The following is a 17,858-nucleotide window of genomic DNA, read 5'->3' on the forward strand; positions in this document are numbered from 1 at the left end:
GTTCTAGTCTGTGTGTGTGTGTGTGTGTGTGTGTGTGTGTGTGTGTGTGTATGTCTATATAAAGAACACTGTGTGCCATCTCACAGGTAGTCTGGCAGGCGCTGCCACTGTGACCGTCCATCACACTCTCCCAGAGTACAGTGTGCTCGTGTTTTACTGTGCACGTCGCTTGCAGACACAGCTGTGTGTCGGTTTCTTGCTCACTACCAACTGAGTCTACAGCATGAGTCACAGGCAACACATTTCCCCCAGCTAAAAATTGCCATACTTGGGACTAACAGTGCATGTATGCCCTCTGTGTATCACCTCATTGTTGGGGTCTTGGATGACTCTGTAGAGTGCTGGCACCAGGGACTTCTTCAGATGAAGGCTGCCGGCGTAGCTGGGGATGTGGGTTTCTGGTAAGGACTGGAGCAAGGAGAAAGAAGGGTTAGCTGAGCAACTGCACACAATTTTCAAGACTAGGCATGACACAGTATATTGTTTATAAATCTAAGCCCCTGGTGTTTTCCCTTGCATAGTTTGATGAGTTTAATTCTGCTTGTACAAACTGCGATTGCTTAGATATCTTCATCATTTTGTTGCTTTTGCTGCACCTTGAGATCTGCTTCCATTAAGCTTTTTATTCATACACTGAAGCAGGTCCACTGTTTGATTTATCTTACTGTATTCTAGCTAATTCCTAATCCTCTACTCTGATTTGTTTCACTCAACAGGGAGTAAACACAGATGTTGACACTTTCTAATCATTAATATTTTGCCTCATTACTAACAGCGGCAAGATCACGCCATTTTTTTGAGTCTGTAAAATTCAAGTCAAGTTATCATTAGTCAATAAGACTATAAATTACTCCAGACACCAGAGAGTGATGGTATGCGACAGACTAAGAAAATAACCTGAGGTGAAATTCTTCAAATGGTTGAGACAGTGCGTCTTCTTCAGATGACAGAGGGCAGAGACATCCTCTCAGCACGGCCTCAGTTTGGTCATTTTTTGAGGACAGAACATGATGTGCCTGGTCCGCACCACGCACACAGTGAGTCATACCAATCCATTTCCCTCCCTATTCATCATACTCCCTCTCTTTTCTCTTTCACAATTTGGTGCTCTCTTCCTTCATGCCCTCCGTCTTACTGGTCTACACGCTAATTCCTTATTTTTGGCTTGCCTTCCATTTGCACTCCCTAGATGTCAAACTGATTTTTTTTTTTTAAATACTGAAGCAACACATGTCAGACTCAGCAGGCTCAGCTTCATCAGTAAGCTGTGTGTTGTCATGTAAGCTAGAGTAATTGTCGGTATTTGTAATAAGCCTATTAATAAAAACACCATTATACTTTGAGAGGAAACCACAAGCACATGACATACAATTACTCTTTTAGCAAATATGTTTTTCAGTGTTCTTTATTTTACACAACGTAGGTTTCACATGTCTTCAGACAAAACTGTCTGTCTCACTCATATGAATGTCAGTGGACAGCTAATTCTAATATTAGCAAGCTGCTGGTAATAACAGGTAGATGAAAGTAGAAGTAGTAGTGCAGCTGACCTTCAATCTATATCAGATTTGACTAATGAGTCAACAGCAGGAAAACTATTGTTATCTTTTCACTGTGTTAGAGTTTCAACAATGTGTGAGCGAAGTCGACCACACTGACTATTTTCTTGAACCCTTTCGTCAGCTTTTAGAACTTGAGAGAATATATATGGAATTATTAAGACAGTTGACAGAATGTGCAAACTAAATGCCATTACTGCAGGCTTTTAGATCATAGATTCAATCAAAAGTATCTGTTCTGTGAGTTCAGTTTGAACTGGAAAAAGTTAGCGGACCCTGAATCATAACTATCCTGCTGGCGTTCACTGAATTCAGTAGAACTTAAAAAGGAATGAAATGTTGGAGAACTGACATGCGATAACTTGCACGCTCCACGCTCTCTTTCATCACAAGTGTTACACCCACAGTGTGTGGTTTTTTTCAGGAAGAAATCCTGCCAAGATGACCTCCAGGAGAACATTTCAGAAACATGAGTCATGATGGAGGGGCGGAGAGGAGTGGAATGCCTTTACCTTGAATTCTGAGAGCCATTCTTCGACAACACCGCGCTCTGAACCCAGCATCTTCCTCAGAGACCCCCCCCTCGGCTGCCTGGTGGACAGGGAAACATAGAGGACAGAGGGAAGAGGGGAAATACAGAGAGTGAGAGAAAGGGAGATGGGATAGTGAGAGAGGAGGAGAAACAAACTGTCTGTTATAGGAAGTGAACAACAGCGAGTGCTTGCAGTGACACGATGAAGGGTGACACCACTGTCTTTTTACATTTGAGCCATGCCAAGAACATGTGCTTCATTTCACTGTCAAGCATTTTCCTGAAAAATAAAAAGATAAAGAGATAAAGACATTTTTGGCAATGAAACATGGATGGGATGGATGTATATGAAGAAGTGGATATGAAAGCTGCCCAGGTGTGTTAAACCTTATTTTGGGGCAAAGTCACAGACTATTTTAAGCATTTATTTTCATTATTATAATTGTTTTTTGTTTTTGTTTTTTTGAATCAGATTGGACTGGCAATTCTATACATGCAGTTTTTATGTCCAGTTGACAATTGAAAGTGAAGCTCTGGCTCTCACCCCATTCATTAGGAAAGTGGCCTGGTCTTGTTAGTCTGAAAAATAACTGCCAGGGGGCGTTGCCAGGAGATGGCTGCCCTATGGCAAGACACCACAGCTTTCCTCTGGCAGAGGTGGCTATCTCCCAATTTAGTCTTCCCTCAGTTCAATGGGATAAAGTAATTGAACTGGTGGCTCTGTAAGGCTTTCCAAATATCAGCAAATCAAATGGATCAAATTCTGACTCATTAAGCGTGGGTTTGCAACAACATGAAATCTTCATGGTATGAGGACCATCTAAAAAAATATCAGTTTCACAGTATCAAGATATACAGTATTACGCAAGTATTATCATCACTTACAATAACCTTAAATACTATTTTAAAAAATGCTTTATATAATTTCACAAAATATGATGTCCTAACAGACAGGGAACTTGAACTAATGGCTACCCTGGCCCCCACAACTAACGGAAGTACTGCTCTATTGTTCAATATCTGTAAGAAATACGGAAAACATACAGAAATATGGATGAAATGAGAGTGTAGTATGGTCAGAACAGTCGGTCCATGCGTGTGTGCGTATCTACATGTCATGAGCCTTTTTGGCCAGTGGTATTATAATGAAATGGCTGCCATGTCCAATTGGTTTCAGAGCCAGGTGCGGTTCCTTTGGGCTTGTATCAAATAGGCAGCCATTTTGAAAATAAAGGAATGAACTTAATGCACCAATAAGATGAATGCCAACCACTTAAAATAATGCAATTAAGAAGAAAATAAAGGAAATGTAATGTTCACTGAGATGGATTACCTTGCCAGTTAAAATAAATACAAACCATTAATTTTTTTAAGGTCACTTATTTTGACATTATCTGATAGGGCAGCTGTAGAGCCCAACAGGAAAGCAGGGACAAAGAGAGGACGAGGGAGAAATCAAACCCCGACCACTGCTGAGGACTGAAGACATTCCACCAGGTGAAACACTAGGGTACCCCAACACAATCCATTTCTAATGAACTATGGTTTTAAAATGCCAGCATGGTCCCTGAATGACTCCAAGTGTGGAAGTTATGATGCTGGCCACACTGTTACATAAGCAGCCACCTCAGTGACCTTACCTGTCACCTTGGATAAGGGATGACATGGATTTAAACTACAGTGGGTGGCCATATGGGCTTTCCCTTGACAATTCAAATGTTATGTGGCTGAAGCCCAATTCTGTTTTAGTGCATACTTATGAAACCGGATGAAACGAACATGAAACCTCGCAGGGCAGTTAGATCTGTGTGATCTAACAAGCGATGACACAGGCCTTCAAGCAAAAACCCAATAAAATTCTGACTTGAGATAAAAAAAAAATGACCGCTCAAAGATTTTTACTTACTTTCCAATGACAGAAAGCTAGAGATCTGAAATTCCCGAATGTTACACATTTGATTCATAATACATCAAGTGAGATGAGAGATGAGATAACAAAGGACAGTTAGTCTTGAGTTCCTTCAAACACAATCTGATTGCAGGCTTTAGACACGCTGTTATCTCTGCTCTTGTTCTTTGTATCCAGCAGCTAAAATTAACTTCAGCAAACCCAAAATAAAAAGCCATTTCTCCTTCAGACTTCACACCATGGAAAATATTAATTATCCCATAAAACGGCGTGCCGTGAAGGAGACACAAGTGTGTAAAGTGAGTTGACTGCCTATATATAGCACTTTTCTACCTTAACAGACAAAGCTATATTACGTTTATGATTCTATCTCTCATTCACACACACACACACACACACACACACACTTGCTCAAGGACACTTGGACACATGGACACAGACCGGAGGAGACAGGGATCGACTGCCAAATGTGCGATTAATGGACGACCTGCCAAAGCCGCCAAATGAGAACATTCAGATTCCAGTGATAGTTTGGATGCAGACTGGAGGTGAGAGACACAGAGTGCCAAATAAAATAGCTTTTCCTAAATGCCCAAATTCTTTGACAGCCTATACTTAAGACTGTCATGACTAAACCAGCATTGCTAGTCTTAAAGAGAACCAAGGACACATAATACAACAAACAACAACCTGCTCTCTGGAATTCAATTTTTGTATCTTTTAAATGCGGACGACAGCTTTGAGTAAGATACATAACATACATGTACTTGGCAACATAATATAGATCCAACAGGTAATTTTAAATTTTGACACCAAGACATATATGTTTACTGCAAATGTATATCAGTTACCAGTCTCCTTAATTACTAATAATCATCATCTGTATCAGAACTAAAAAATGTATCTCAGTTGATCCCTGTACCAAATCCTTTCCGAAAAATCCCTCACAATCCCCTCAATAACAAACGTAAATGTGCCGACCGAGTCACACTGGAGCCATCCTGACAATATGAGCTGACAGTAAACAGAATATGCATCCTCAGCATGCTCCTCGTTTTAACTTGTTTGCGTGAGGAAATATTTTACACTGTGTCATTATCAGTGACCTTGTCTTTTCAAGGTTGCGGTAAAAACCCTGTAAAAGTGTGTTTGGTTTCTTGCTTCTGTCACCTGTGTTCAGGTGCAATAGCCCTAAGAAGCAAAGGTGTTTAGAAAAAAGCTGTTGTGGTTTCTAGTTGATGGGATTAGGGATTAGGACTAACTCAATATATTCTCATTTCAAAGTGGGATGATCCCATTTAACATTTCAGGCAACAGCCTCTGCTGACTGACTGTAAGGTGTTCTTCTGCAGCCAACACACTGATTCTGTAATGTAATTTGCATGCTTCAAGACGACAACCTCAGATTTTTATTAATACTGTGGATGTGATGGTGATGTTCAATTTTTGATACAGATCACATACATACCGATACACCAGTATGTCATGCAGGTTAATCATGGTAACACATATTATTCGGGATGTGAATGATTAGTAGACAGGTTAATTAAGCTTTGCTACCCTCACTAGTGACACTTATTATTACCATTTAATGTTTAATATTTTAAAAGGCTAGCTCTACCAACTTTACACCAAAAAACTTTTCTACCAAACAAGTATGTTTACAGGTAGTGGGGAGTGCTACCATATATGTGAAAAAAGAAGGTGTAAAGCCTTTTGTGGCTCCAGAGGAAGCTGTATGTGATCTGATAAACAGTTTTACTTATTATAGACAGTTTAAAAACAAATGATTACAATGATCTATGTCATCAGATTTTACATGCCTTTGTGCTATATTTAAGAAGTGATTACATTTAAGATCTGACCAGTTCACTCCTCTCCCTGCCCTGTGCACAAAACTGTGCTCCCACAGCATGTGACATGTGACAGAGGCGTGTTGTAAATAAAGTCATCGCAGCTGTATCTGGGTCAGTGTCCCTGCTTAACTTTCTGACACGTGCAAGTTAACAGAACAGAATATACTCAGGGATTACACGGACAGTTCAGGCAGCTAAAGAGTTGCAACGTAATAAAAATGTTTAGACTGAAGTGTAAAAAGCTTTGTAGAGAAAACATTTGGAAAATGCCTGCATAGATTTTGCCAGATTTAGCAACCCCTGCTTCTAAGATGCTCACATGTTTTTGCAAGTCCCAAACAGAGTGGAACTGTGCGCAGTCTTAATGCTCACCCCCAAAGTAAGCCATAATGTTGACACACCCCTGTTTAATCCCATTTGGTACACCCAAATCATTACAGGCCAGAAAATTTGCACAAGCTCTAACGCCTCTTTGGATTTACATTTCTCATTCTCTATGTTTTGCATAGTTTTTCTATGGAAGAGAAAGTAAACCCCTACTTTTTCTGGAAAAGAGGCTGGTAATTAATGATGCAAATTACACATAAATGCTGCAATTTAAACTATTCAAGTGTCTTCACATGCACTAAATAGACAAATCTCCTGCAAACACTGTTCATACCTAAACTGCTTTAACAGGAGCATTGATTTAAAGAGGTAAAACTGGCTGTTTTGACTATTGATTTCAAATTTTTAGGAGCCATATTTGAGCATCGATCAAGTTTCAATTCTTAACTGTCAATACAAAATCTATATTTTCACCCTAGTAAACAGGCTTGAAGTTTCAACTTGCAGCTGAAAGCAAGCTTTCTGGAGTCTTACTCCAGTCTCCTAAAATCAAATAATACTGACTGTAAAAGCAACACATTCACTTCATTCAGAGGCACAATTTTACCTTGGACTACCCTATAAAAGGTTAAAGGGACTGTAGTATTTCGCACTCAGGGGTAACCGTCTTAAACAAATCCAACATAAAACGATGGGTGGCTCTCTGAATGCTGCAGATAAGCCTGAAAATGTTACAAAACAGGCTTTAGAGGAGTGAGATATCTGATTTGCTGCCGGGCTGGCGGAGACAGAGATCATGTTCAACACTCGGAGCAGATGACGATCTGAATGAGTCAAATCTCTTTTGTGCGAGCACGCTCCTTAAATCTGACTGTGTGAATTGAAAGGCCCCATTTAGTCAGCTTGTTCAGCTCTTCATGAAAGGCTGACTCATTCATTTACTCCGGCTTGTCAAACTGTCAAAGATTCACTGAAGTGCAGTTCTCCATCGGCAGGGCAGGCTCATCAGTTACCATGGGAACTGTAGTCAAGTGACTATCAGGCAATGGCAAATATTCACAGATGAGAAATGTCCATTTTACTAAAGACGACTCTGATGTTCCGTTGTTCTCATGAGGTTTGCAAAACAGGAGGCTGCTTTAAGTGGCACGTAACCGATGACGTGAGACACTACTACAATAAAAAAAACATGAAAATACAGCTTAATGTGTTGTTCCTGTTATCTTCTATGAGTCAGCAGTACCATGAAGCCAGAAGCAGGAGCTATTTTTTATTTTTCATTGTATTAAGAAGACTCATTAAAGGGAAAACATAAAACCAGAGTAAAAGACATGTGCTTAAAGCTGCACTATGTAGTTTTGGAGACGAAATTCGAACTCAGAATTTGACATTCACAAATATCAATGAGGTAATAATACAAACTCAGAAATATTCATTTTTTTCCATAACTGAACAAGCAGTTCTCAGAGGAAAATAAGGGCCCCAGAACACTGTTTGAAGCTAGGAAGGTGGCAGGGTCTGCCTAATATAAACAAAGTAAAATGATATGAACCTGTGCTGTCATCCAGCTTGTTTTTTCAGTTGTAAAAACAAAAACAACGTAGTATCACTAAACTATCCAGTGTTCTGTTATGTTATTCCAATCTGTACTAATATGGAGAACACTAATTAAGACTATATCTTTCCTGGAGTTCAGTGTGAGTTCAGTGTTGATAAAACACCTCAAAATAAAAAGTTTGTAGCATCAAGACAGAAAATGAATTAAAGAGATTGTAGATTGAGGTGATCATGAGCATCAATACATTTTTAAGATATAAGGTATGAATTTAGCTGAGAGGAATGTTAAGTTTCCTGTTCTTACCTCAGTGTCCCAGAACTCAGATCTCCACTAGGAGAGGCAAATGTTTCTCCACAGTGTCACACATTTGTCAATCACTGAGGGTCACCTGCAACAACAAGGAAAAACAAGAGATCCATCAATCAGATTATCATAGGAACAATTGTTGGTGGGACAAATTAAGGTATTTAATGACATCTCCTTTAGTCCGCAGACAATGTGATTTTTGTTTTCTGATACAAAAAAATCTATAGAAATTAATTAATAAACAGAATAAGCACTAGATGCACAGATTTAGTAAACTGCAAAAAGAAAAACTTAATTAAACTTAATTTAAAAGGCGTTTCTTTTCAGACTGGATTAAAAAGATCAGTGACTTGAAAAAAGGAATCAGAAATACACTTTGAACAGTGCTTTAAAGAATAGTTTTGAATCTTTGAATCTCAATTTGAGAAACGGAACATACACATACATAATAATCAGGCAAGACAATGCACAAAGCATCTCACAACATGGAGACCTGGAACAACAGAGTTTGAACATAAAAGAACATTACAGTAAACATTACAGGCAGAGAAGCCTTACAGTACTGTGTGCATTTTGTTTAAAAACTATGCATTTATTCAAAAAACACTGTGTTTAGAAGGTTATTTTGAGGCAAGGCAAAAGGAGTCAACTTTCAAGTTTCCTATTGTTGCATAGCAACAGTCAGCTGACCAACTTGTTTTCCTCGCTTGCTAAAAATGCATCTTAAATATCCATGCTCATAGTATTTTCTGTATTTTGGCAGGATGAATTAAGGCCTCGGTGACACGCAGGAAGACGCTGGAGAGAGTTTGCTCTGCACTGCTGCATGTCCCTGCGAAACAGACGGTGCCACATCGCTGAGCACTCCGTCTGATGTCAAGCATCTCCAATCCAGCCTTGTGTTTATCTGAAGGACTCTTACATTAGCGATAGCTAAGAGTCAACGAAATTACCAAGTCCAATCTGTCTAGGATGATGTGTAGCCTCTCTATCTATTGAAAGTCGTAAAGTAGGTATTCATTTTCCTCCCAACAGATAAAGTGTACTCATTCTGCATGACTCATCAAAGCTCAGGGTAAGAGTGGCTGTAAGTTATGTGAACACAGCAAAGGGAGGGAGCAAAGAATGATTAATACAACACAAACTGAATCTGAATTATAAATACAGATTTGACAGGACAGTCACAAGTACCCCAAAAATGTGATCAACCTAATCTAACTGATTTATCTCCCTCCTTTTATATGTTATTATTACTTTTGTCAAACAGTAAAAGCTAGCATTGGGCTCATGGTATACCATTTGTATTAGGGATGTCAAGATTTTTATCCTGAATCGAAAATCAATCAAAATGATTTTTAAATTTTGATCATCGAATTAAAGACAGGCAGTATCAGCGATCCTGTGTGCGCAACTTGCCTGCATACGCCAAGCATCCAAAGTAATAAAACTATTCAAAAATGACACGTGCATGAAGCCACAGAACTGACTGGAACCTGAGGCAACAGGTTCAGATATGTTTCAGAGATCCTTCAATGATTGGCCTAGTAAGACGGTTTACCCAGACAAGTTTAAGAAACCTAAACTTGTGAATTTAAAAAGGAGACATGCTCATATCCAGGTTCATAATTCTATCCTGGGTTGCTACATATTTGCTCATAAAAATGCATCTTTATTCTCCCTCCATCTGAAATGCTGTGTTTTAGCCCCCGTCTCTTTTAGGCCCCAATTCCTGAATACTCAGTCTGCTCTAATTGGCCAGCTTGCACATGCCTGAGCCAGCACTGCGAACAACAACAGAGCAGCTGTGCTGAATCAACTCTTACATCCCAAACTAGCTGCAAGGTATATATTATGCAAACATGTGACATGGCAAATTAGTGTGATTTCACAAAATTAAAGGCAGGACTACTGACGACGCGTTTCAGGATCAGTTGTTTGGGTTTTTTTGTACGAGAGAGGAGCTTCTGTTTGTGTGGACTTGTACTATTCACATGAATAGAGAAACAGGAGATACCTACATCCATAAAGTCTCTCTGAGGACATTTCAGAGATACCAGGCAGCTGAAAAACATCATTTGAACTGTCTGAATCATTGGTGCCTCAAATTGTACAGTAACAATTTCAGCCTTAGCCAAGACGTTTTTTTTTTCTTAAAGCTTCAGATACAGGAAGATAAGATATGAGTTTCCTCCTACATACAATTGAAGGCCAAAAGCCACAGTCTCAATACAAAATGCTCAATCTCAGGTTTTGTAAAGCAGAAATGATATCTCGGTCCTCCCTTCTGGTTACATCAAGGCATAATCGTCTGGAACCGTACTTGAGCACTACAGTCTAACACCCCACACTACACCATCTCATCGCAGTGTTTGCACTTCTACTTACAAATGCGACCTCCAGCCAGGCGTCACTGTTAGCTAAATATGTCACAAACCTAATGAGGCCTGGCGAATGACAATAAGCAAACTTTCCTTCAAGGGCCGCTCTTCCTCTATGCGGGACCTGCTCATTGTCCTGTGGTGGGACCCACGAGAGAACAGGAGAGTGCCAACCCATCCTGTTTACGGCACTTCAAACCCCTAATCACAATGACATTGCTAAACACACTGCTTAACAGTGCCCAAGGTTGAAACGAAGCCAACAAGTGTGCTGTGTATCTCATTTCAAGACAGGGGGTTTAACATGCAGTATGATCCGGTGTGAAAAACTGTCACAAAAATTAAAGCTCACAGTAATCCCTTATCATCAAAACAATTAAGTTGTTAGCATCAACACCTCAACATAAACCATCATGAATATAAGATGTACTGCAGGTCTGCCCTATATGACTGCATTGATTTGAGCTAGGTAGACCTAATAAACTGGCAGCTGAGTGTATTTGTAGAATGCAACTCTACAAAAAAACATTTGACTTTACATAAAATATTATAGTATTTTTTGTATTTTTTGTCCCATTTACACCTTTGATTGAGCAAAGGACAGGGAAAGCAGAACAAGTCTAAGAGTCTAAACCACGCAATAAAGTGAAATATCAACTAATGACTGCACCAAATAAAAGGTGCAAGAGCTGTAAACACCAACACTCCCCTGGTGCTCTGAGCTCCAAGCCCAGACTAGATCCATTTAGGGATGGGGCCAATCCAATCCAGTATAGGTATCAGGTGGAAATTTACGATCAAACCTGTGGAGACTTCCAATCCATGAGCCATGTCTGTGCTTTAACGTCATCTGCTGAAATAACTCCACAAATGATTCCTGCCGGCTAGTCTGCTAGCTGGCTGCAAACTGTGGGATGGATTTCCTGAACGGAGGCGTGGCTCAATGAGACACAGAGATATGAGACACATCCCTGTTCAGGAAATCCATTCCACAGTTTGCAGCCAGCTAGCAGGCTAGCATTGAGCAGCACTGTGGCGAGCCAACATGTCCACTGTGTGGAAATATTTCACACCGGAAACACCGCAAAGCAGGACAGGAAAATGCAATGTTTGCAAGCCGTTATTCAGAGAGGCGGAAGCTCCCTCACGACGTACAACGCCACTAATGCAATTAAACATTTAAAAAAGCACCACATGAAGGAGCGCAAGGAATTTTTAGCTGGGGGCAGAAAGACGAAAGGAACCACGTCTGGAGTGAAGAAGTTGCTCAACTTCATCGTACTCGATGACCAACCGTTATTAATGGCGGAAAATACAGGATTTCGCAGCCTGACAGCCTGACAGCCCACGGTATAGTTTACCATCCAGGAGATACTTATTAGAGACAGAGCTGCCTGAACTATACAACCGAGTGTCAACCAAGTTATTTGAGAAGGAGTTCCAGCCCTGAGCTTTACTACCGATATTTAGACTTCAGATGTCTGCCCAATGTCATATTTGCCAGTAGAGAGGAGTAATGATAATAATAATAATACCATTGAAGCAAACAGAGCTCTGGTATTGGAAAAGTATCAGTATCGGCAGATAGAGTAAATTTAGTATTTTAAACTACATAGCATCAAAACAAAACCAAAAAATCCCACATACAAACAAGCACAATAGCTAGTCCATAGAAGTAGCTGTATAATCAAATGTAAACAATATTGATGCTGCAATCATTTTTAGCACGACAGCCAAGACTAATATTGTTGGATGTGGAACAAATACGAAATATTAACCCTTGCCACCACTGCTATGAAACAATTACAGAGGAAACACTGCATACGGGCTAAAGGAGTGGCACATTCACACCGCCCCTGATTAATACATAACTGAGAGAGAGGCCATTGTGCAGCCCAGTCGGGCAGATATTGAGCGCTTCGTCTTGTTCAAACTGCACTTGTGAGGGAGGGGAAGTAACTACTCACCATTCACACTCAGATTATTTACATGTTAGAGCCTGGAACCTCAGCAGTCTCGTGACCTAACAAGTACAGTATTTACTAGCTAAGCTGGCTAATAAAAAAACCTTTCATACTAGTCATATCCAAAACAGTAACATAAGTTTTACATTTGGAACACTGGGGCACGTGTGTGTGTGTGTGTGTGTGTGTGTGTGTGTGTGTGTGTGTGATGATTCTACTCTGAGAGAATTCAGACCTAGTATCAACATCCGTCCTGAATGATTCAATCACAAGTGGACAGCTCTAAGTCCTTCAGTTCACTCCATGTGTCGCAAGTGACCGATTGTGATTGGATCTCACTTCCCCCCTCTACATATACAAACAAACAGACACATATATCACTGGTACAAACAGATACCAAGAAAGAAATCTTGATGTACAACACTTGCCAAATTACAAAGTTGACAAATTTGTTGTACACATCATTTTACCGTGTTTATAAAGATTCTCCTAATTTGACAGCTCACAAAATCAAGCATTAAGCAAAATAAGCAAGAGTCTGAGCAGTTTCTCCTCAGGCAACTGGGAAGTTGCTTTATTGGTTTACTTTGATATGCGTGCCATCAAGAAAATATTGTCTTACATCATTAGTTTAGTGTAAACTGTGAAAAAGCTGAAACAGTTTGTTTGAAAAGCTGCTAAATGTTGGCAGGTAAGACAACCTTTAAATACGGAAGCAGACAGGCTGGTATACTGGTTCAGTGTCAAACTGACACCTTTTACAAGGAAAGATACGTCTTAATGCATTGGATTTAATGCTGGATTTACAAGAAGTGTACAGGCATGAATAATTTAGAATTTGAATTTGCTTTAGCTTCTTCAAAGTTTGTCAAGTTTGAACAACTCTTGAAATCACACAATTTTATAAAGGGAGTCTGGGGATTTTGCAGTGAGTAGTTCAACGCTTAATTGAAACAGTGTGTGGTCACAAACATGTGCATCACCGGGTCTGAACAGGGCTTCTCACTAACATAACATATTAGTCTGTCCTATCCTCTCTTCTGCAAGCTGCCAGGACACACAGGACTAACAACAGCTGCAGCATGCTAATCGACATGCTGCGCACCTCTATAAACAAACACTACATGCATGCTAATCAAGTTAGTTCTAAGACTGACAGCGACCAATGCTCAGCCCATGCTGATGTCTGTGTACTATATGCACTGTATGTTTGCCTTACTGTCAGTGTGAGCAAACCTCTTTAGCTGGGGCTCAACAAGTATTGTGACACATTAGCAATAATAAATAACACCACATACCCAGAATATATGCTTTGCAGCTGGAGTACTAAGGGGAAGGCTCCCTCAAGCACTTAACGAGACAAATCATTCATTGCAGACAGATGAATCATACGGGTATCCATGACTAAGTGACTCATTAAACCAGTGTAAACAAGCACAAGGTTACAGCCCTGCGAAATACAGACAACCACACATAGCTACTGCTGTACCCAGGATGGAAGATACGAAGTGTAGCCTCGCTTGTGTTACCACAGATAAACTAATCATCGCTGAACTTGTAGTAGTCAACGCAATTATATGGGTAAGATGTTACAAGGGGTTTTTCCAATGAGTGTTGCTGGCGCTGCTATGTGATGAAAAGGAAACTCACACTCACTTCATTTCCCAACAAAGTAAACTGCGAGTGCATCAGAAACTTACCGTCTTTCCCCACATGCATCGACTCATTTCCAATCTGCAAGCGAGTCTTCATGACATTCATCAATGCAGGAACATTTGGAAGACAAATAAGTATGATGTGGCACTGCTAAAACAAATGCAAATGCTGCAGTAGCATCATTTGTCAAGGGTGTGATGACAGGGTATAATACTTCTAAAAGATGGTTGTGCAATCCTGCCTAAAGTTTATCTCATTCGTACTACAGCTCAGGCTTTGCATTTATGTTTTGTTTGTTTAGGTTTAAATAAAATTCCACAGAACTTCTAATCATATCTGATATATGCATAAAATTATTTAAATTACTGGACTGATAAAGTTGTATGCTTTCTCACAATAAAAGCTCTTAGAAAACAGCAAGCAAGTTGCTTCCCTTTTCTTACTGGGACTAAGGTTGCCATAGCATCAACATTTTCCCACCAAACTTATAACCTTGTGACAGGACCAGTAATACCTGGTTCTGATGCTCATTATCTGTAGAGCTCTGTATTAAAAAGGGGCAGCATGTAAGAATTTCAGTTGAAAGCATTCAAAACTTAGGTAAAATCATCAACCGGGTGTAAATAAGTGAATATCATTTCAATGTCCGTTCACTGTGCTGCAGAGATATCTACTTAAGTAAGCACGCTAACCAGCTAGCCCCTCCTGGTTCAAAGCTCCTCTGCCAGTGGTGTAAACACTAGTGCTCCCAGCCTTTCTCTAGCTGCACAGTTAACTGAGCTAACTAGCTAATGGCAGCTACAGTTCGCAGCTACAATAAGCAGCAATTAGCTGTTAATCTGGTCATATGTTGCCCCTCATTGAGTAAGAATTATACAGGTAACACATTCTAACATATTGTACCTTTAAGTCACTGCTGATGCAAACTGAACATTTGCTACTCCTTCATCTGTCAAAATCATTTAACTGGCAAACATTAGCTGACTTATTGTAGGAGAAGCTAGTCACAGGAAATGCATTGTGTTCGGTGAGTTAATCTAAAATGCTTCTGCAGAGCTAAACAACATATTGTTGACAGCAAGTCAGTTTGAAATATGTCATTGACGGGTGACAGGTTGTACACTTCCAACTTTTCAGTGAGGTAACCAACTTTACACATTAACGTTACCACTTTCCCTGTTAGCATTGGAATTTAATCATAAATATTGCCAAAAAGGCGCTTTTGCTTTTCTCTTTGACAACAAACCCTCCAACATCATCTTGTCGGACAACTATCCCCACTCAGGTCATTTTACAAGTGAAATGGTCCACCAGCTATTCTGCCCTCCAACTCTGCTAATGATTTATTGAAATTTGTAATTGTAACATATGTCACCTGCATAAGTTCAAAAAAGTCTGAAGTTACTCAGTAAGTTAAAGAAGCACAACAATGTTGGGGGCAGTCAGTGTATGCCTGATCACAGCAAAGCAAAGCAAACCTGTTAAAGATAATAAATATAATCAAATTGAAGTAAAGAGCGCATGTGAAATACAGAGATAAAATCCAAAATGAATGCTCTTTGTGTAAGAAAGGTGGCTCTCTCAACCTGCAACAACAAATAAAAGAAAACAAAAAACACCTTACCAAAGAGAGACTGCAAATATATTGCTTATTTTGGTTTGCATCCGTCTGTCTCAACTCCTCTTCTCTGTTCTAAATGAGCGTGCCAGGTTTCAACAGTCAAACACTGTGGGGATTTTTCAAGGTCAGCCTAGCTCAGTCAGCCATGAATTATTGAACTTGAGCAAGCTCTGTGCCTGTTCTGACGCCGTCCTTCTTCCCTCAAGTTTGCTCACTGTGACACAATGTGTCATGTGACATGACAAACAAAATATCCAACAATGATGGCGTGACCGTTAATTTATCCCTGTTGGGAAATATTCTTTGCCTTTAACCCTTCAACAGGAAGGTCACAGGGTCAAATGAACAACAGGAGGGATTCAGTGCCCTGCTCTCAGATACTTAAGCAGAGTGAATGCATTCCATGCAATTAGACTGTTCTAATAAAATATCAGTTCAGACTGATCACATTCACAAGAATCTGGGGCAGGTTCAGGTTCAAAGCACACATGCATGAAATTTTGTTTCCTCTCTGCCAAAACTACTTATTTAACACATTTGATTCAGCACAATCACAAGGGCATTCTATTCATCCTCTTCAGTGTGTTTCAGTTTGCAGGTTGCCATTCTTTATGAAACATACAACAGACACACACACACACACACACACACACACACACACACACACACACACGCTCTTTGTCCAGACACTTTCCCTAGGTAGAGGGATTAACTCTAATACCTGACCACAGTGAACCAGTCAGCTGTAATCTCAATCCCCGTGCCTCTCTCAATCGTAACGAGAACCAGCTACTTACAGGGGAGTGGGCTGTCTGCACAGGAATAGAACTATGAGTTTATTAATAGCAAATACAGTGCTAGAAAATTACCCAGATTGCCTGGTTTTCTGTAAAAGATGATGGCCATATATAGTAATAAAGATAGGAAGGCAAACAGGTGCACAGCGTCAGCGAGACTCCAAACGACATATACAAGGACTTTTGGCGAGTAAAGGTCACAAACAGGCAGGCAGTGACTACAGTCAATATGTTCCTGTGCGGATCAATGGTGCTGCCCCAGGACACGTGGCCATAGACACAAAAAAGGGTATTAAAAACACATACTACAGGCAATGATAGTGAAAGACAGAAAGTGAGATATGTACACAGAATAGAGGAGAAAAAGACAGAGTGAAAGATCGGCCACTCTTTCTCCCTCATCCTCTCCTCATCTCTCATAGGCCAGGCTAGGGGAACTGAGGCGTACGCACATCCTGGGCTAAAATTAGCTCTGCTGCAGCTGCAGGGCCAGACGTGTTGGGATGGGCCCATGTTGCAACTGAGTACACACACACACTCACACACACACACACACACCCCCACACACCCCCACCCCCACCCACACACACACACACACACGGTTCCACCAATTAGAAAGGGTGAGCCACAACACACAACAGCACAGGTGAACACCAACAGCATCCTGCCTCCTTCCTCTCTGCTCCTGAAACTGTGGCATACAAATGCTTTCGATGCAAATATTCACCACATACACAATAAACACACACACACACACATTGAGGCCCTCCACAGTGCCCTACAATAACCTCACATATTAGCACTAGGATCAATGAGGAACATCTTGACTACAACCAAACCAATGGCATTGAGTTTGTGATCGTATCCAGAATGACTGACTAAGGGTTTTTGTATACCATACCCTATCATTTTCAGAAAAGTAACAAGCACTTGTCAACAACCCCAATGTCAAGAAAGTTGAGACGCTGTAGAGCAGAATGTGATAGTTAGCTATTCCTTTTTGACCTATTCTTAATTGAAAAACATCACAGAGAAAATACATTTAATGATTTATCTCATCAACTTACATACATACTGTTCATATGTGTTCATTCTACATTTGCAACATTTTGCGACAGAAGGAACAAAAGACTGGGAATGCTGTTGAGTGCTCAAAAAACACCTGCAGTAAACACGCTAATTGGTAACAGGTTACAGTCACATGATTGGTAGGTTTGGGCATTTTTATTTCCATCACTGTATAAACAACTGCTCTCAGTGGAAAGTAAGGTCCCCAGTACACTGTTTGAAGCTAGAGAGGGTGGCGGGGTCCGCCACATACAAACATTATGAAATTGTGTTGACAGACGAAAGGTCAGTTCCTTTATTCAGTTTATTCAGTCATGACAAGAATGT

General features: G+C 40.3%; 1 protein-coding gene across 4 annotated transcripts in view; it reads right to left on the minus strand.

Annotated features, from left to right (window-relative positions):
- The window catches only part of LOC119025517 (protein FAM126B-like), a 46,399-nt gene that overhangs the window by 20,922 nt on the left and 7,619 nt on the right, over positions 1 to 17,858 (minus strand). For all 4 annotated transcript variants that reach the window (XM_037109137.1, XM_037109133.1, XM_037109135.1 and 1 more), the window contains exons 2-4: positions 8,045 to 8,129; positions 2,072 to 2,150; positions 307 to 408 (exon numbers count right to left, since the gene is read on the minus strand). In XM_037109137.1, coding sequence (XP_036965032.1) covers positions 307 to 408; positions 2,072 to 2,122 — 153 coding nt within the window. In that variant the 5' untranslated portion in view covers positions 2,123 to 2,150; positions 8,045 to 8,129. The remainder of the gene's footprint in view (positions 1 to 306; positions 409 to 2,071; positions 2,151 to 8,044; positions 8,130 to 17,858) is intronic.

Source organism: Acanthopagrus latus, chromosome 9 (genome assembly GCF_904848185.1).
Source record: "Acanthopagrus latus isolate v.2019 chromosome 9, fAcaLat1.1, whole genome shotgun sequence".
NCBI classification, from domain to species: Eukaryota; Metazoa; Chordata; class Actinopteri; order Spariformes; family Sparidae; genus Acanthopagrus; species Acanthopagrus latus.